The sequence below is a fragment of the Pleurodeles waltl genome, chromosome 8 (genome assembly GCF_031143425.1).
Source record: "Pleurodeles waltl isolate 20211129_DDA chromosome 8, aPleWal1.hap1.20221129, whole genome shotgun sequence".
NCBI classification, from domain to species: Eukaryota; Metazoa; Chordata; class Amphibia; order Caudata; family Salamandridae; genus Pleurodeles; species Pleurodeles waltl.
This window is the reverse complement of record NC_090447.1, coordinates 1,483,231,957-1,483,252,516: the sequence shown is the minus strand read 5'-3', so window position 1 is coordinate 1,483,252,516 and position 20,560 is coordinate 1,483,231,957. Positions and strand designations below refer to the sequence as shown.

General features: G+C 43.2%; 1 protein-coding gene across 1 annotated transcript in view; it reads left to right on the top strand.

Moving 5' to 3' along the window:
• CCDC191 (coiled-coil domain containing 191) overlaps positions 1–20,560 on the top strand; it is a 105,438-nt gene that overhangs the window by 69,820 nt on the left and 15,058 nt on the right. The window contains exons 9-13 of the mRNA XM_069202682.1: positions 2,022–2,259; positions 5,517–6,031; positions 11,822–11,937; positions 18,007–18,089; positions 18,401–18,502. Coding sequence (XP_069058783.1) covers positions 2,022–2,259; positions 5,517–6,031; positions 11,822–11,937; positions 18,007–18,089; positions 18,401–18,502 — 1,054 coding nt within the window. The remainder of the gene's footprint in view (positions 1–2,021; positions 2,260–5,516; positions 6,032–11,821; positions 11,938–18,006; positions 18,090–18,400; positions 18,503–20,560) is intronic.

Genomic DNA, 20,560 nt, shown 5'->3' with positions numbered 1-20,560 from the left:
GAATTACACAAAATTTGCCAGTAAGCTGGGTCTTGGTCCAGAAAGAGTGCTTGTTGTAATTTGGTATAAATCCGTTCAGTAGTTTTGGAGCTATTAAATGAAAAAGAAATATAGATGCTTTTGGACGTGGATCCGGGAAAAAACATGGCCCCGGTTGGCTGGCCCCAGTGTAAAATTGCAAATCCAATGGGGAAAAAAACCCACACACCCACCAAAACGCACCAAAAAAACTCTGCACACAGCCAAAGGGCCATGTGCGGCACAGGTCGGTTCCATGCGGGGGGTGTTGGCTGCTGCTGCCAATAGTGGTGGTTGTATTAAAATACAGTAATTATACATTACGTTCCGTTAAAAAAAAAAACACATTCCCTGAAAAAAAAACAAAGGTTATAGGGACGTTATAGTTAGGTTGACATTTTATCCTCACAAAACCATGGAAATTCAGCATTTATAGTTATACTGATCTGAAGAAACTATAACTCATGCCATTAAGTAACTTTAGGCCATGAGTTATAGTTTCATAACATAAGTATAACTATAACTGCTGAGTTTCTATGGGTTTTTATGAGTAAAACGTGAATCTAACTAGAACGTCCCTGTAACCTTTTAATTTTTTTTCATTTTTTTTTTTCAGTGAATACAACTAATAATATATACAATAATAGTGCTAAAAATGTATTATAATTATTGATTTTATTTATAAAGCTAATAATACTCTGTGAAACTGAATGGGATCAGGATTTGTGACTTGTTATGGCTTGAGCCACTGTATTAGGCGAAGTGGCTCCCCGTTGCATGTCAGTGCCTTAATAAATCATGCAAATTTGTGATGTTATTCTCTGGGAAAAGAGGTTTAGGCCTGTTTGAGGAAAATTTAGGACTATTGCACCAGTAGCTTTTAGTAATTAGCATCAATCGGATATGGTCATTCACTTATAAAATACCTGTGTCCACGAAAACAAAATAATTTCTGATCCCTGAATCAAGAAAGCGCGAAGAGATGTTCTCATTATTCTCCCCCCCCGGACTACATTTCCTTCCAAATCTGGGTCGGCCACTTTCCTCCTCTACTCCCAGGGTTAGTCGATTACTCTTACCAGCTGCTTGCAATGTTTCTGCACCTGCTCTCAGAGCCCCAAGTGCCAAGAAACTAGCATGATCTGATAGCTGTAGAGTCCACGAACATCAGGCAATCCAATGGCTGCAGGTTGTGGTGAGGTTGCTTTCTCCACGCCCTGGTGTGTAGTGTGTGTGTTAGATTTACATGCTGTGCATGCCAATGTCTGCTTGTGGATGAGGCTGAAGTCCTACTTCTATCAGTGCCCCGGGGGTGAACAAGACCTCAGCCTGAAGGTCTGAACTTTTCTCTTTAATTTGAGCTTTAATTCCAAACATGCTTTCTTTGTTTTAATGGTAGCTCACATTTTATTTCCTTTATTTGTATTCTAATTAATTTAATTAACAGCTTTTGTGTTTATTGTAGCTGTAATCTAGGGTTGACCTCTTTCATTGTAGCTGCAACTCATAGGTAACATCATTTATTTTAGCTATGAGTTATGGTTTCTACTCCTTATTCTTGTTGTAATGCACAATATTTCCCATGTTTTTAGCTTTATTCTACAACTTCTGTTCTTTGCCCCCATTCTATCTGTAGGTCACAGTTTTCCCTTTTATTTTGGCCGTAATTCATTACTAACTTCTTTCTCTAGCTGTCTGTAAATCACAACATCTCTCCTTTCCTTTAGCTTAAATTAACAGCTTCTCTTTTTCATCCTAGCAGCTATTCAGTATGATTGTATTTAACAGCTTCTCCCCTTTATTTATTTTAGCTGTAATTCACACATCTTTCTTTTACTCTAGCTACGATTTAAAGTTTCTCCCCTTTAGTTGAACAGTATTTCACAGCTTCTCTCCTTTTTCTAGATGTCTTTCGCAGCTTTACTTTTCTGTGGTGTTAAGTTCCTAGTATTTACACTGCCCTTGATTTGCTTCTCTCCCGCATTTACTATTTTATTATGAAGGAAACACCAGCTCGCATCAGAGAGGGACCGTCGGAGGCTTCTGCGGCACTGTTTTGTGGCATGGCAGCTGTGGTGTCGCTCCGAGGTGGATCGCAGGGAGCTGGAAGCCAAGAAGGAGGCGACCAAGAGAAAGATGGCTGCGCTACTGGAGGCGGCTTCTTCTTCTGCGCCCCCGTCTCATGCACCCTTGGGACCAGAGAATGACCTCATTAAGATGGGGCCTGAGACGATGCCTGTGGTAAACCATTAGTTATTCTTTTCATTTGTCAGCTAAACAGTACTTGGAAAAGATTCAAATGTACTGTGAGGCCACATGGCAAAATAACCCAGTCACACTGAACTAGCTACAAGGTATGGCTAGTGGCTCGTAGAAGATAGGAACACATTTCACTTCCAAAGAGCATACAGACCTCTAACACATTACATCATTGTGAAGTAGACATATATCCTAAATTATTTTTTCCTTTACATACTAAAATCAAATTGACAGGATTGTCTGTCAGTGTATCAGTTCAGGCAAGATGGATTCACCATATCTGTCCTCAGATTCACATGTGTGTATCATGCACATATGGTAAGCATGGTCTGCAACCAGGAAGGTGCTGAAATATATTTACAAATTCTAAATTATTTTTTTCTGAAAGGAGTACTAGGCTAACTGAAACTTTTGCTCATTATTTCTCAGTTTGCTTCAGAACTTATCAGGAGGAAATGCTCAAAAGAATAACACAGTCTTTATGACATGCTATGTCAAATGCATCTTTATTTCATATACTTCATTTTTTATTTTAATTCATCTTGTTGTTTTTGTGTCTACGTAGAATTTGTGCAGATTAGGCCGCCAGCCATTTTAGTGTCATCTAAAGATTGAAAGGTGCTTTACCCTGTTGCTGGTTCCTTGGGGCAGTGGAGGGCTTCTGGTTGCAGCTGTGTGGTGCAGATAGCTGCAATTTTGGTGGGACATGAGGAGGGAGCTACGTGCACTGTGACCACAAAAGACCGAGCACCACTGAGTAGCATAACATCTCTGTGTCGTTGCAGTCGGGAGCTGCCATTCTTTCCTGTGTAAGGAGCGTGCCTACACTACTTTCTACCCAAGCTCCACACCTACGTATTTGAATAGGTTTGTAATGGAACAAAATGGGTGTATAATCACTAAGGAAAGAAAGAGATGGGTAATTTGTGTGAGGAGTATAGGAGTCCATACTGAAGGAGTGATAGTCTCTGAGGAGAATGGCGGTGCAGATTGGTCAGTTCTCAGGGGAGTGAGAAAAGATAGTTTGTGAAGAGAGTGAAAATGGTCTAGCTCTGCCCAGGAACAGCAAAGATGGAGGTCAGTCCTGTCTTTGAATAGGGTCATGTTCTGCATTTTTGAGAGGAGAGAGGCACAATAGCCGAAGAATGGAAAAAAGGAGATGCAGGAATGTTCAGTACATGCAAGCAAAGAAATGTGTTCGTAACTCCTAAGTAAAAGCCTACACTTTTTCAGTAGGAGTAAGCAAGTGGTCTCTGCATAGTAGTAGGTTGGTTGCATTTTGGCTAGGTTAGGCTAAACCTATTGAAGAAGTGTTAACAGGAAATTAGCTATGTGGAAATATGAGTTGCAATTTGGTTTGTCTCGCTACTCTGTCATGATATTGGATGTGTATTTCCTGCCCACATGTGGTTACCAGAGAAGTCGGAAGGCTTCCATAGCTGGATTGGAAAATAGCTATGCAACTAGGGTGCAGTAAATGCCGGGCACTAGACTCCTAAACCAACTTCAAGATACTTTGCTCTTGGAGGCTGAGGCTGTCCTTCAGACAAAGGAATATGGCCTCTGTAACTAAGGACATATCTTTGTACACATTGACTTTCTCCTCCTCCTCCTCCTCCTCCTCTGCTGGTCTTCTCCATCCTGTTCCTAAATCACCTCATTGTCCCTTGAGGTCCTCCTCACCACCCTCCTTCCAGTTCTCCTCTCTGTCCTTCTGCTCATTATCATAATTTGCCTGGTCCTCCCCCCCCTTCGTCCTGATCGTGCGTCTCATTTTGTCTTTTCTCTAATGCCTCTGCTGGTCCTCTTCCTGGCCCTAGAACTGTCCTGATAGTCCTGTTCATCTTTCCTCGTGGTCATGATCCTTGCTCTCCTAGACCTTCATGTGCCTTCGGATCCCGGTCCCCTAGCTCTACCCATCTTCCTGGTTCTCATTCCCCTGGTCCATGTCGTCCTCCTCATCCTTCTGGTCTGCGTCTTGGTCCTTTCTTTGTCCTCCACCTTCTGGTCCTGAACTTGTCGTCCTGGTCCTGATCCTCCTCATCTTCTTGGTACTTTTCCTCCTGGACACTTGAGCCTCATGTCTTTTTGTGTTGATACTCCTCAAAATCCGGGTGTTTTGGTTCTGCTCCTGAGCCTCCTGCACATGGTCCACCTGGAACTGGTAGTGGTTCTACTGGCTATGGCCCTTTTAGACCTGGGTCTCCTGGTCTTGGACCACCTGGTCTTGCCCCCCTTGTTCTCCTTGTCATTGTCCTTCTTACCCTAGTCCTTCTCCTTTTGATCCTGGACCTTTTGGGCTTCCTGGGTTTGGTCCACCTGGTGCTCATCCTCATGATTCCCTGATGGTGCTGGCCTTTTTGCCCCTCTTCCTGGTTTTCCTGGTGTTGGCACTCATTGTTATGGATGCTCTTCTCACCCAACAATAAAATACATTCACTGTAAATGTTTTTTTACGCAAGAACTAGATTGAATGACCTAGTTCTGTGCTGTTTTGGAGAAAAAGTGTTGCCTATAGCTACATCAGTATTTTATTTTTCGAAAACATGACACTTGCCTACTGTCAGACTAAGTGCTCATTTAATATTATATGGGATAGTTGAGAGTATGAGGCAGCAGGCTATTTTATCAGTCAGTTCTGTTTTTTTCAAATTTTCTGTCAGGTTGTAGTCTGTTCTGTCAATCAGGTGTGTTCTTGTATTGTCACTGAAACTTACAGTATCACTCCACAACATCTCCAGGTTTTGCTCTCCTCAAAAAACAACCTTCAACTGCTTTACAAAAGGCTGTCAAAAGAGCCTCCGCATTCTGACCCATAGGATGTTGTCTCCTGACCATGCACACATTTCTTGTACTGTACACAACAGTCAATCATACTCAATCACAACATCTATTATATAAATATGCCGCAAGAACACATAATGCACATTTTATGCAACTCAGCAGAGACTACATGTGCATCAGCTGTCTGTTCATGTCTAAAGGACATGATATAGCTGAAATGAGCATGCTGTTTGTTGACATTTCAATTCATGGTATTGACCATCAGATGTTTATTTGTTCATGCACAGAGAAGAAAGGAAGATTTGACAAGGTTTAGAAATCAATATAATTGAAATTGCTCATGAAATAAGTTAACAATGAGGGTAGTTACAGAAGCCCCTTAAAGGCAAAGTCAATGTCAAAAGCAAATTGTTCCTAGAGCATTATTTGCCCCTTTCTATTGTTTTGCATTGCAGATTGATTGGTGTGCCGCTGGAGATGGGCAAAGTGGACCACCTCCTTCAGATGAAAATGTGAAATCTGGTGCCAGTCATTCCAGAGCTGTCCCATCCAAGATGCCAAAGCATGCTTGGCAGGTCACCCTTCGGCATGCTGCCCTCACTGCTGAAGAGCGTGCTCAGTACCAAAGCCCAGCCCCGGCCCTGTCACCACTTCTTCCAAATAGTCAACGTCTCAAGAGTCCCACCTGGAAACGTCTTCCTAATACCGGCGAAATCTTTGACAACCGCCATGCTGTCCAGCAACAGCTCCTGGAGGAGCAGCGGCGCCAGCTTGTGGAGCAGAGGGAGATGATTTTGGAACTGAAGGAGAACCAGCGGTTGATCCTGTTAAAGAATGAGGCGGACCGTGCCACCGCGATCACAAAGGAGCTAAACCAGCCAATTGCGAAAGCGAAGGACAAACTCAAGAAAGACCAGGAAGGCCCTATGACACAAGATCCAACAGCTGCAAGGAAGAGGGGATCTCTTAGGTAACTTCCTTTACTATTATTTAAGAAGTTGATGGTAGTTATGGGGTGCTGTGCTAAAACATGTTCCTACATACTGTAGTTTCACTTTTTTCTGCCCTAAAGAGTGTCTTTCCCTTTAAATTAGTACTGAGTATTCAGCAGATGTTCTATGAAGAAATAATTTTGTTTTGCATCTTAAACACTTCCCTTTTAAACTACATCGTTTAACCTCCCAACTTGACTTTGAACAACTTGCTTGCCTTTAAGTTTCAAATATGTATTTTATTTAAAATTAAGAGTGTATGGGGGATTATGTGGCATTTGGAGTGTGTCGTGCCCGCTCTATTTAGAATATGTACCTGTGCACTCTAAATAGGGCGGACAGGGCATTTAGTAATCTTTTGCAGATGTTCTTCATCCTTCCTCTAAATCCTAAACAGCCCCCAATGCCCGATATGTCAGATTTGTCCATTCCTGGAAACAGCAAGAGTCTTGCTCTCTACAGTTGTGACGTCTGCTCGGGGCATCTTAAGGATTTTGGGGGCCCTGGCCAAACTTATTTTGGGGCCCCTGTTCAGAAAAGCTTTGAACTTATGATCCAGGTTGAGCTCTTTCTTGCCCTCTTGGCCAGCTCACTGGCGCACATCCAAATTCTAAATGTGTTTACATCTAATATTCAGGGCTAGTGACTTTTGTTTCCAATATTGTAAAACAGCAGCAGCAGCTCACTAATGTTACTGCAAATAATCTGCTACGCCCTCCCATTTCTCATATGTGAGGTCCAGTTTTGATCCTAAAGAACTTTTTCATGGATGTGGCATGAAACATAAACACAACATTTCTCTGTAAAATGTCTGTAATAGACTGTCACACATCGCCCACATTAAAAATACATTTAAGGAAAACTGTATTTAAAATATGTCTAAGAACTATTCAAGGTAATCGGGGCGAGATTCTCTGCAGAACAGAGCTGACTCTATCAGAGGGCCCCTGAAAGGCCGAGAGCCCGCCTTGGCCAAGCCTTAAACGTCTCTGCCGCTGCTGCGTTTGGGGCGCGCATCTCTCCTGCTGCTAGGGCAGGATGTAGTCCAACACGGAGATGAGGGCAGCAGTAAAGCTGCCTATTTGATGTTGTTTGATTTAAGGCAATATTATTATCATGTATTACTTGCCAATAAACCAACGAAACAATGCAGTTTTGTAGAAAATGTGAGCAAATTTCCCTATTTTCATGAATATCCTAAGTGTACCTCAGATATATTTGTGGAGATGCTCTAATAAAAGCTTTACTTTTGATGAAAATGGATAAATATCTTGTATAGCTGACTACCAAGACTGAGGATACATATTTTATCAACTTCAGTGTGTAAAAGAAAAGACCAAACAATCAAGTGAGCAAACACTTTTGTAGTTAAAAGGGTGATGTGCTCTTGGCTGATGTTACAGGCGATTATTTTGAGGACAGTTACCGGCGTGAATTTGGATATTTATAATGGAGAGAATTTTTTCACAGTTGATATTGCATAAAAAGTTGGAGATGCATTCTGTCCATGGGTGACCACTGACCCACTATTTGTAATTGACTTATGGCTGCTCCTTGATACCATCTTGAAAACATTTGATACCATTGTTTTTGACTTTGATGTGAGTTTATTAATTTGTGTTATTTCTCATTGTATGGACTTGTCTATATGATTACTTTGCAAAGTGTTTAGAACGTAATATCAGTACTTCCCAGAATGCATAGGGTAACTTATTCCATGTGCCTTCTGGGGGATGGTGGTATAACAACATGGATGACTTATTTGCTCAAGCCTAGATAATGTTGCTCAAAGTAATTTTAAGCAGCTTTCCTGTTATCATGTTACTGTTATGTGAAGGAGAAATTATTACTGGCTTTAAGAAGCAAGTGCCAGTGTCAAATTGCAGAAGCAAACCTTAACTGTTTGGAAAGTGTGAAATGGTAATATGTGTTTCTACAATGGTTTTGACTAACCTTGGTGTAACAAAGTGCCCATCTTTGAAGGGTTATGTTGCCCACGTGATCCATTGGAAGTTACAAAACCAGTTACACTAAAAACACAATTGTTTTATAATTTTAGATATGTTTATATAAACATTGGATTTATTTCAGCCATCGCGATATTACAGTGGACTAGATTAATGGATTTGGAGCCGGCAGCTGCAATCTAGACGGGAGCATTCACTTTAAAGAGTGAGCAATTCAACGGAGGACAAAGTGAGGCTTCCACCATCAACCCAACACCATTCAGACTAGTGGGGCTGTCATTGCGCACTAGACTTTGGACCACAGTGGCACTGTGTCAGCTGGCAGTGATAACGGATAGGTGGGCAACCCTGTGATGAACATTGAGGGCCCCGTGAACCCCTCCAAGGTCCAGACTTCAGTACAACAGCAGGATGAGCGTTGGATGGCTTAGGCAGCTTTTAACATGGGGAGCAGAGCAAGGGCGCACAAGGATTGACATGGTCCCTTCCCTTGTTTAAATACAAAGGAACAGAGGTACACTGGGAAATGGAGAGGTGGTGAAGTTTAGCATAAATGTGTGCACTTGTGGACAAGCCTGTCTGTGATCGGGAGAACAGTAGCAGGCTGGTCCCTCTGAGATTCCTCCATGTGTTTCAGTGATGGGGGTCAGTGTAACACATTGGCTGTCTTCAGCTTTAAAGACTCTGCAGAAGTCTGAGAGGAAAGGTGCAGGGATCTTGGGTCAATCTGAGTAGCTGAGGATTGGATAAATTGGGCCCAAGCAAGAATGTGTCACCCAAGGCATGCACGATTCAAGCTAATAGAATTAAGCAAAATATATCCAAGGTATATCTTGGTCTGAAATTGTTGCATAAATGTGACCCGGAATGTTCATCAAATTGCCTCTGATGTGGATTAGAGGAGGCACTCGTATGCTATGGACATGTTGTTACATATGGAAAGTTGGCAGCATGTGACATGTTCATATAAAAAATATCACAACGAGAAAGTTAGTAGCATTTGCACTGTTGTTCAAGCGATTGATAATGAGCTACCGGATGGATAATACCATCCCACCGGACAACCGATGGTACATAGGATGGCCTAAAGATGCGACGCTTAAAGCTACTCCTTCTGATGAGTGAGTAGCAGCGCCAATAGTAACAGACCCGCGCATAGTACCTGGTGTTTCTGGATGTTCTCTTGAGTCATTGACCTATATTCTGAGCACTGCTGCAGTTGTATACTGTGTTAGCTCCACTCAATAGAAATCAAGCAACATTGTTACTGTCTAAAAATTAAATTGAGGTTAATTGAAATAAACTAATGGTGACTCTGTGCTCTTTTCATTTGAGTCCTGGTGGTGGCATGCTGGTGGTGGACGTATATGGATTGGTAACTATGGGACACAGATATGAGAGACAGAAGTGTAGACACATCTATGGGCATCAGAGATATTAAGGAACAAGTATATGGAATAGCGATACAGTCTATTGCATGTCCCTCGGCCAAGATTGACAAAAATAAGATGGCAGCCAGCTTGGAAGTGCCCTTACAGCACAGACCAGCATTGAAAACAAGAACAGTGCTGTGGGGTGTGAGGCCAGTGCAAGGAGTGTGCCATCGGGTCTGCAGGGGAATACTGTGGCTTCTACCTGCTGCTTTCTGGCAGCACCAGCGGTTTATTGGGACAAACCTGAAAGATACGGCCTGCTAGGAACTGGACCCAGGGTAATGAGCTGCATGGCAGAGCAATGACTTGTGACAATGAGGAGCTGTGGGATGGCAGCTCTTTCGTTAGCATACAGCTCAGGAACATTGTAGCACTCATGTTGTGATGATGATGCAGGGTTTAACCTGTTTGAACATTTGGACACAGAAAGTTGTGGGTTCTTTCCTGATGCTAATTTGTAGGTTTGCACACTGATGGGGAGGACAAGCACGGAACTGCATGAATGTATTTATTTGTTTTAGTTTGCTGCTTTAAAGCTTTTCCATCTATTGCATGTGCCCAGTTTCTTTTATATGGTATAGGGATGTTGGGGGTTGTTGGGAGCTCCTTTCTTTTTCAAATGTGATTGTGGGTTTAGAGCAAGTATGTTTAGTACTGGAATGTGTATTTTTATTGCAAGTACTTTGTTGCTGCCCTGTGTTGGGAATCCTCTGATTGGCTGGAGGTGGGGCAAAACTTTAATTAGATGTTGACCTGAATGGAAGGGTCACTGAATGTAGATTTTTCTAGTGAACTATGAAGGTAAGTCTGTTGTTCTGTTGTATCCGCCTTGATAGTCATAAACAGATCAGGGTTTTCTGTCACTGCTTTGTTTATGTGGTATCCGTCTTTCTAGCTAGAAAGCTATTGCATTTCATTTTCTTGTGTGTCTTCTTGAATGAACATTTCATTGTTCCTGTACCTTTCTGGGAGGGAAGCTGATCCATTGATTTGAATTTGTTATGCATGATTACAGTAGGCCAGTTGTAGTAATGATGATACCAGATGAGTTATTTGTACTTGTCCTCTTGTTGTTTATTTGTAAGGTGGATGGTTTGCGGTAATGTCTGTAGTTTTGTGCCCTGGCTGTGAGATTTATGGTGGTTTGTGCTGTGAAGCTGTAGATATTGTCATCTGCAGTTGTCCTCTGTATTAGCTATAGTTAGGTTTGATGGTCTGCTGTAATCTCAGGTCCTGGGTGTGTGGGTGATGATAGAGTATTCTGTGATTCTGTAGGTGATCTTTCTGTGTTCTTTGTAGTTAAGGTGGACATTTTATTGTCATCTCATGTCTTTGCTGTGAGAGTGGTGATGGTGTGTGCTGTGGTGCTGTAGATCAGTGGTTCCCAACCTTTTGACTTCTGTGAACCCCCACTTTATCATTAGTGGATCCCAGGGACCCCCACTGAATCATTATTGGAATCCAGGGACCCCCCACTGAGCCAGTACTGAAAGCTGGGGACCTAATCTGTTAATATTATTTAATTTTCTAAGCAGTCGCGGACTGTAGAGGAGGCTTCACAGATCACTGGTTGGGAACCACTGCAATAGATCTGTATTTGTCCTCCGGATTGTTTTTATTTAAAGTGGATGGTTTGCTGTAATCTTATGGCTGAGCTATGAGAGGAGTGTGCTATGTTGCCGTAGATAATCTGTGGTTGTCATTTGTATTGCGTAATGTTAAGGTGGTTGGGTTGCTGTAATCGCACGTCCGGGCTGTGTGAATGATGGAGCGTGTTGTGTTGATGTGCAGCAGTGCACACCATGAACTGGTGGAAGTCAGAGGCTGTATAATGAAGAGCGTCACTACCTGGTGGATCATGCTGTTGCAATGTAGTTGGAACTAAAAACAGACTCATCTGTGTGACTGGAGCTCACATGTTTACAAGGGCTTCCAGCTTGCCTTTAGTGCCCTCTAATCCTCCAGCAGCGAATAGCCATTTAGGGGTTTCCCCCTTGGACAATATTTATTAAATATATCATTTCTTCGGATCATTGAGTAAAGATGAGTAATCAGTTACTCTATTGGACATACATAAGTATCATGTAATATGTTACTGAATATGTTTTCATAGCGTGCCTTTCATTTTTAACCCTATTTCAGTGTACATCAGTGAGACTCAGTAGTTGCATGTGTTGTTCTCCTTGTATAGTGAAATGTTCACATTCACACATGCTCCCCCATTGTAAGCATGCTGGGAGACATTTTGCTTGCCAGAGTGGAACATTGTACTAGACTGACCAATTTGTCTCTGATGTAGAGTAATGATATACATCACTGTCCTGTGAACTGTTTGCTAACTCTCCGATGGCTATTTCTGTTTTCACAGTTCTCCTGGGACTTCCTTTGGTGCGGGGAACGCTGGCCAAGCTGATAATCAAAGTGTCCTGTCTACCTCCAGGAGGACTACGGGCCACCCTGGATCACCCCACCCCATGGTCAAAGGTAATTCTTCATAACAGTTCTTCATCTGTGCTAACCACCTTCCTCAAGGTTTCAGACACTAGGACAGCATTTACAAGACCAAGTGGTAATAGTTCTTCTGACGCAAGAAGTCATGAGATCAGAGATCACGTCTGCAGGGCTGACTAGAGGTTAGGACTAGGATGTTTCTTGGGAAGCCTTGAAATACCCTGGTGGAAGTGAGTACACTGACACTGCAAGAGCCTTTCTCTAATAGCTAAAGGAACTGCAAGTTTGTTGTGGACAACAAAGTCAGTCAGTTGTAATCCTTCATTGTGAAATATGAAGGTGGCGGAAACACAGAGTAAATCGAGGAGGACATCCTCAGAAAGTGGTTCTCCAGGCCCTGCAAGGCAACTATCCTGGTGGCACAAGGGATTTAGGGATAGTATTGTTAGATCGAAAGAGCCTGCAAACGACTAAAAAAATGTGCTGCTGCAGGAAAGGGGATTTTAAAGACAACAGCCAATATGAGGTCTCTTAATTAGAGCATGGTAAGTTATTGGAAATCTAGAGTACCAAAATCCACATTCATACTAATTATTCCCCCTTGGTGGAGAAGGTGAATCATGAGGTGCTTCATCAGGTCAATGTTATATGGGTTGCTCTTAAACCTTCACATGAAGTGCGCTCATAGTTGTGTGGAAAGGATTGTTCAGGGAATAGGCACCAATAGTCAAGGCTTTCTCTGAACACATTTGTTGGGGTACAATATTAATTTCCCCTAGCACATGCAAAATGTACAAAAATTATTTTTCGAAGGTAGCGTTTTTGGAACTGCCAGGGGGAGCCACTGTCTGGCGAGGTACTGCGCTCATGCCCCCAGAGCTGAGCGGGACCGCGTCTACTGCTCTTCGGGGATTGACGGGTACCAGCGGGCCAGCACTGTTGAGAGGTTGTGCTCACTCTGTCCAACTGTTTGCCTTTGGATACCAGCAGTGGGTTATTTCTGTGAGCCTGGATTCTTATAGGTGAGCCCTATTATCTGGATTTGGTGTGCTCCAGCCTACTTTGAGGTGGCTTTTTAGTTGAATGGGTGGAGGTGGTGGGAGCTGGCAGGGGTGGAATGTGGCCTTAGAAAAAAAAAATCAAACTCGTTTTTACAACAGTATTTCTGCTTTTCAAGTTCTCTCTGAAACTTTCCACGTTCTCATTCTAAGACAGCTGATCCTTCTCGAATTCCTTATTGGAATGGCCAAATCAACATGGCTTCTTGCGTATGGTTTCCTGTTCCTGCTGGGCAGCATACAAACAGTGATAGAATATTCATCAACTGCTTCGCAGTGTAGTTGAAGTGAGATTTTTTCGACCTGCTTACCACCCATTCATCCTTCTATTTTCTCCATAATTTTGTATTTTTTTTTTTCAAGCTCCAGTTTGCAGGTACTTTTGAAATGGTCCCAAGCGTTACTCCACAAAAGTGCACACAAAACGTGGGGGTAATGATGTTGCCTTGCATTTTTTTCTTTTGAAATGGTTACTGGAAAACCTTAAGTGAGAATGTTGGTGTTAGCCCCTAATCACTGTTTGCTGTACAAAGACTGTTCACTAAACCTGGGACTTACCTCTCATTTTCCTCAACGCTGGTAGTAGAAGATGCCTGATTTACCTGTCATTTTAGTCAACACTGGGAAGAGAAGACCCCACCTTCTGAGATATAGAGCCTTTGCCTCTCCAGAGACTTTCTCCCTGGCCTAGGACATCGCCCATGTGACCTGATTCTATGCGTTACAAGCTCCTCTCTTGTCCGCTTCAGTTTAAGAAGTGAATGTGAAAGGAGGGAGCTATTGAAGTCTCTCATCCCTCTATCCGTACACCTTCCGTCATGCCTCATTCGTTTGTACTGGACGATAAATACTTCTGTGAGACAGTGTAATTTTTAGCTCTACAACCGTGTTTGATGGCAACCTCTTCTCTGCCTCAGTTGTCAGTACACAGGAAGTATGTTGTAGGAAAGTACCATCTTGCCTGGCATGTTACCCCCATCTTTACTTGTGTATTAGTTTGTTTTTGCCTGTGTCACTGTGATCCTGCTAGCCAGGACCCCAGTGCTCCTAGTTTGTGGCCTATATGTGTTCCCTGTGTGGTGCCAACTGTATCACTGAGACTCTGCTAACCAGACTCTCAGTGTTTATGCTCTCTCTTCTTTTAAAATTGTCACTGCAGGCTAACGACCAATTTTACCAATTCTGATTGGCACACTGGAACACCCTTATAATTCCCTAGTATATGGTACCTAGGTGCCCAGGGTATTGGGGTTCCAGAACATCCCTATGGGGTGCAGCATTTCTTTTGCCACCCATAGGGAGCTCAGACAATTCTCTCACATGACTGCCAGTGCAGCCTGAGTGAAATAACAACCACGTTATTTCACAGCCATTTTACACTGCGCTTAAGGAACTTATAACTCACTTATATGTCTAACCCTCACTTAGTGAAGGTTAGGTGCAAAGTTACTAAGTGTGAGGGCACCCTGGCACTAGCCAAGGTGCCCCCACATTGTTCAGGGCAATTTCCCCGGACTTTGTGAGTCGGGGACACCATTACACTCGTGCACTACATATAGGTCAATACCTATATGAAGCTTCACAATGGTAACTCCGAATATGGCCATGTAACATGTCTAGGATCATGGAATTGTCCCCCCAAGCCAAATCTGGTATTGGGGTGCCAATCCCATGCATCACCGGGGCTCCAGCATTGACCCCGGGTACCGCCAAACTAGCTCTCTGGGGTTTTCTCTGCAGCTGCAGCCACTGCCAACCCTCAGACAGGTTTCTGCCCCCCTGGGGCCTGGGCAGCCCAGTCCCAGGAAGGCAGAACAAAGGATTTCCTATGAAAGAGGGTGTTACACCCTCTCCCTTTGGCAATAGGTGTGAAGGGCCTGGGAGGAGTAGCCTCTCCTGGCCTCTGGAAATGCTTTGAAGGGCACAGATGATGCCCTTCTGGCATAAGCCAGTCTACACCAGTTCAGGTATCCCCCAGCCCTGCTCTGGCGTGAAACTGGACAAAGGAAAGGGGAGTGACCACTCCCCTGTCCATCACCACCCCAGATGTGGTGCCCAGAGCTCCTCCAGTGTATCCCAGACCTCTGCCATCTTGAATGCAGAGGTGTGAGGGCACAATGGAGGCCTCTGAGCGGCCAGTGCCAGCAGGTGACATCAGAGACACCTCCTGATAGGTGCTTACCTGGTTAGGTGGCCAATCCTCCTCTGAGGGCTATTTAGGGTCTCTCCTGTGGGTTTATCTTCAGATAACGAATGCAAGAGCTCACCAGAGTTCCTCTGCATCTCTCTCTTCGAGTTCTGCCAAGGATCGACTGATGACTGCTCCAGGACGCCTGCAAAACCGCAACAAAGTAGCAAGACGACTACCAGCACCATTGTAACGCCTAATCCTGCCGGCTTTCTCGATTTGTTTCCTGGTGGTGCATGCTCTGAGGGCTGTCTGCCTTCACCCTGCACTGGAAGCCAAGAAGAAATCTCCCGTGGGTCGACGGAATCTTCCCCCTGCTAAGGCAGGCACCAAACTTCTGCATCACCGGTCCTCTGGGTCCCCTTTCATCTTGACGAGCCTGGTCCCTGGAACACAGTAGCTGGATCCAAGTGACCCCGACAGTCCAGTGGTCCTTATGTCCAAATTTGGTGGAAGTAAGTCCTTGCCTCCCCACGCCAGACAGTAATCCTGTGTACAGCGTGATCTGCAGCTATTAGGGCTTCTGTGCACTTTTGTAAGGAATCCTTTGTGCACAGCACAGCCCACGTCCCCAGCACTCCGTCCTGCATTGCTCAACTTGCTGAGTTGACCACCCACTTTGTGGGACCCTCTTTTGTAGTGTTGAGACAACCGCTGTGCTCAGATTTCTTTAACGCCTGTTCAAGTGCTTCTGCGGGTGCTGCCCGCTTCTGCGTGGGCTCTCTGTACTGCTGAGTGCCCCCTCTGTCTCCTCCTCCACGGGGCGACCTCCTGGTCCTTCCTGGGCCCAAACAGCACCCATTTTCTGCAACGTGACTCTTACAGCTAGCAAGGCTTGTTTGCTGTCTTTCTGCGTGGAAACAACTCTGCATCCTTCAGCACGCCATGGGACATCTCTTGTGCAAAGGAGAAGTTCCTGGCATCTTCCGTTGTTGCAGAATCTTCAGCTTCTTCCACCAGGAGGCAGCCCTTTTGCACCTTCATCTGCGGTTTAGTGGGCTCCTTCCCCCCCCCCTGGACACTTGCGTGACTCTTGGACTTGGTCCCCTTCCTTTGCAAGTCCTCAGGTCCAGGAATCCCAGTGCTTTGCAGTCAGTTGTTGCCTTTGCAGAATCTCCTATCACGACTTTAGAGTGTTTCTGGGGAAGTAGGGTAACTTTACTCCTACTTTTCAGGGTCTTGGGGTGGGGTATCTTGGACACCATTAGTGTTTTCTTACACTCCCTCTACACAATACACTAGGCCTGGGGTCCATTCGTGGTTCGCATTCCACTTTTAGAGTATTATGGTTTGTGTTGCCCCTAGGCCTATTGCATCCTATTGTATTCTACATTGTTTGCACTACTTTTCTAACTGTTTACTTACCTGATTTTGGTTTGTGTGTATATTTTGTGTATTTTACTTACCTCCTAAGGGAGTATGTCCTCTGAGACATTTCTGACACATTGTAACTAAAATAAAGTACCTTTATTTCCAGTAACTCTGAGTATTGTTTTTCTTATGATATAGTGCTATATGATATAAGTGGTATAGTAGGAGCTTTGCATGTCTCCTAATTCAATCTAAGCTGCTCTGCTATAGCTACCTCTATCGGCCTAAGCTGCTAGAACACTACTAATCTACTAATAAGTGATAACTGGACCTGGCACCAGGTGCAAGTACCATCAGGTACCCACTATAAGCCAGGCCAGCCTTCTACATATGTTCAGTGGTTGCTGTATTGTACATGTTGTTGGCTTCCACACCACACTTCTTGGCTGGTGAGTATAGGCTCTGAGAGAACACACCGGTGAAGCCTCTCCCGGTGCCCTCTATATTCCATCATTTTGAAGTAGGGTAGTGAGATGAAGATCTGCGAAGGGTGCAACTGCTAACATCATAATACATTGGGCGTCCTGTAGTGTGCACTGGATGTGTTCTTTTTGCGCCAGGATGCTAGCGTATTTCTATGTAGTTGTTGAACAAAGCTATGAACACTTTAGAAGTTCAGTGTACACAGTAGGTTACAGGGACACATGAATGTTGTGCTTTATGAACACCAGTGAGTAGTCACATTGGTGATATTACTTCGTTTAATTGGGCAGACGATGGGCTGTTCATTGCCTCAAGAACATTTTCTCAAGGGTTGCCCTGGAAGTTACTGTATTTTTGTATTTCTCTGAATCTTGAGGTAGAATATGGTTAATCTGCAGTGGCAAATGAATAGCATTGCTAGCTGCAAAAGAAGGCATCTTTACTGTGCTGTTCAGGAGTTTATAGGTTGGCTGTTGCGTTTGTGCCGTGGCAGGTGAGTACCGTCCTCACTTGTACAGTTGAATGTAGTGATCCTGTCGCCCTATTTTGGATAGGGCTGTTATTCTTTGAATGATGCAAAGAACAGAACTTTCCATTCCATACCTTTTCCAAGCTATGTATGTGTAAGAAATAAAATAATAAATCCATGACTAATTGGGAACATGTACAGATCAGCATTGTACAATATCCTGAAAAGTCGGGCATCTCAGGAGCCAGGAGGAATTTGAAGCAATGGGCAGGGGCGGTGTCAGTTGATGAGCAGAGATCATTCCTACTATCTAGTTCTCCATATTGAAAGGATGTAAATTACTGAAGACTTCTGGGAAGAATGTTTGACGCTAAGTGTGTATGAGACAACTCCCGTCATCTTGAATGCCTCCTCATGCCAGGCAATCAACCTGTAATTTTAGGACCAGTGTGAAGATCCAGCCCCCAGCTGGATATTCCATCCCAGGCATGATGTGGGGCTATACAAGGTATAGCTCTTTCAATGTAATTTACTATAAGCAGTTCACTCTCCCTTTTACACCTGTGTTGATTGATTGTATTGCCTTCCTTTAGCCATGCAAGAGAGAGCGGCGCACAGAGCTGAACGGAGGAAGGAACTGGAGGAGATCCGGAGAAGGCGTGAAGAGGAGAAACTGGTAAACACACCCCAAATGGGTTATTCTGAATTCAAAGATTTTTACTGTATTGAAAGTTTAGCAAGTACATTTAGCTGATGTGAAGAATTGCATGTGTCTTTTGCTGAGGGACTTCAGTAGCGCATAGAGCTTTTGATGTTAGGACCCTTTGTAGTGTAGATAATATTTTCTTTTTTAATGTGGACAAATATCCATATTTGACATACTATTCATACACTCGTTGATAAAACAAAAAACGTGAATATGTTTAGGCATGTCTTCCTCATAGCCAGTTGGGTGAAGTATGTTAAATGGAAGTCTTCTTTTGCTAGGCTCAGCTAAAGGCAGAGGAAGAGGAGCGCCAGAGGCAGGAGGCGGCAGCAAAGGAGGCGGAGCTTGAGAGGAGGCAGGAAGAGAGGAGGCTGCAAAAACAGGTCCGTACACAGCCACGCCATCACCTAGTCATTCATTTGATTCTGTTTCAATTGAATGTGACATTATGGGACATATAGGTCATGTCTGATATTATTGTAGCAGACTGCAGCTAGGGGCTGTGATCCCTTCTCCTGTAACGAGAGGAAAGGGAAAGATAAAGGGCACTTCATTCAAGTGGCACAGGCCTCTGCTATTTTTAAAGTTCACAAGATGTCTACCATATACTCTTCTTCTATGTGTGGTACAGGGAAAGCTGGAAGCCATTGTTGTCATGCAGGTGAAAAATCCACGTAAATAGCACTAGAAAACCAAGAACTGCGTATCGCATAAGTGATCATTTTCTGAAAGTGACGCTAATAATGGTATGATACTTGAAGTTAACACAGACATCTAGGGAAATCTCCTTGAGGCAACATATTAATGTGGCATTAAATATACCGATATCTGCTCAGATGCAAGATGCAACTGCGGAGTCCACATAGGTGACGATTTCTATAGCAAAGGAGTTGTAAGAGGCCCTATTAAAAACTGTAGAATACCATAAATGAAATATTTTTTCTTTGTCTCGTATTTCACTAGCCCTGTGTTGCTGCTTTACTTCTGACATGCAGAACCTAACTCAAACATCCATTTGGATAGCAGAGTTTAACTTAAGTGTGCATATATCTTGTGTTATGAGTTATTTAGTTTTGCAACTTACAAAATGGGAATTTCAAACTCCTGGCTATGTACCCGGACGTTTTATTATTCCATTTGTGGTGTTATTTTTTTGTGGGGGGAAATTTGCTCCCGGGGTGGGGAGGGGAATGGTCCATAATGTGAATCTGATGAACTCCCTCCAACACACGTTTCTAAGTATTAACAAACCTGTATATGAATGAATATTTAAACCGGTCATATGCTGCGCAAACTCATATCTTTAGTGGTAAGGTAGAAGGAAATTCCAAAATTCGAGGGACTGTAAGAAAGTTTTTTTTCAATAGGGAAAAATATTTTCTCTCCGGAGGTAAAAAAAAAAAAAAAAAAAGAAAAACAATATGCACATTTGCTAACCATTCATCCTTGTGTAAATGTGAGCCCTATACAATTACGTATGTGTGGCTACTTGTCAGTGAGTACTCTTGTAATTGTTGCAGCTTCCCCTAGCACTCTTAGAATACTTGAACAGTAACAAAATGTACATCTACACTCAGACATACATGCATAGATTTACTACTTTTTGGAAATGGAGCTGTCAGTGTTTTACATATTTAAATAGAGATATATTTTTCTCTTGTTTATGCCTGCAATGGAGCAATGGTAAAAAAAAAAATGTTAGTGCAGGCTTATTTTGATGAACTTGTTGGGAGAGTGTGTTGTGGCGCTTTAAAACCAGCTGTTATCTGAATGAGGCACTAAGAGCTTGATGCACTTCACTTCAGGGCATATTCATTGTAAAAAACCAAAGGTTAAAGTAATGTTATATTTAGGTGGATTTGTCAGTGTCAACATTAACATTTTGTAAGAAAAAAAACACAGAAACGTACTAGTTATAGTTAGCAGCGCTCCCGCCATGCACTGCTTATGACCTCACATGTGACATCACTCTTGACACCTCAAATGACATCATTGATCATGTCACTGATAACATCATCCAGTGAGTGCACATTTGTTTTACAGTTACATAGAGGCAAGTAACTACCATATTCCTTTTCTATGTCATTTTGTACATCCTGGGTGCAGCTAATGGGTGTAAGTGTTTACAAAACGTGTGTGTTTTTAGTGCACAGTAGCTGTGTAGAGGTATTGAATACGTTGTGACTGTTTGCATGCAAGAGTAGCTCTATGTGACAGCGATCGTTGACTTGTATTCTTTATGCGTCACAGAACGTTTTAGTTCTGCAGAAAAAGTTTCCAGTAGGATAAATATTCTACTAAGTAGATGCTAACTTTTGTAATCAGTCTTGAGTTATTAGAGAGCATCGTGTCAGCATGATAATTTATACTTAACATGGGAGTGTGTGTGCACTAGGTATTAACCTATGTACCTGTGCTTGTTTTGCTTTGTAAAAAGGGCT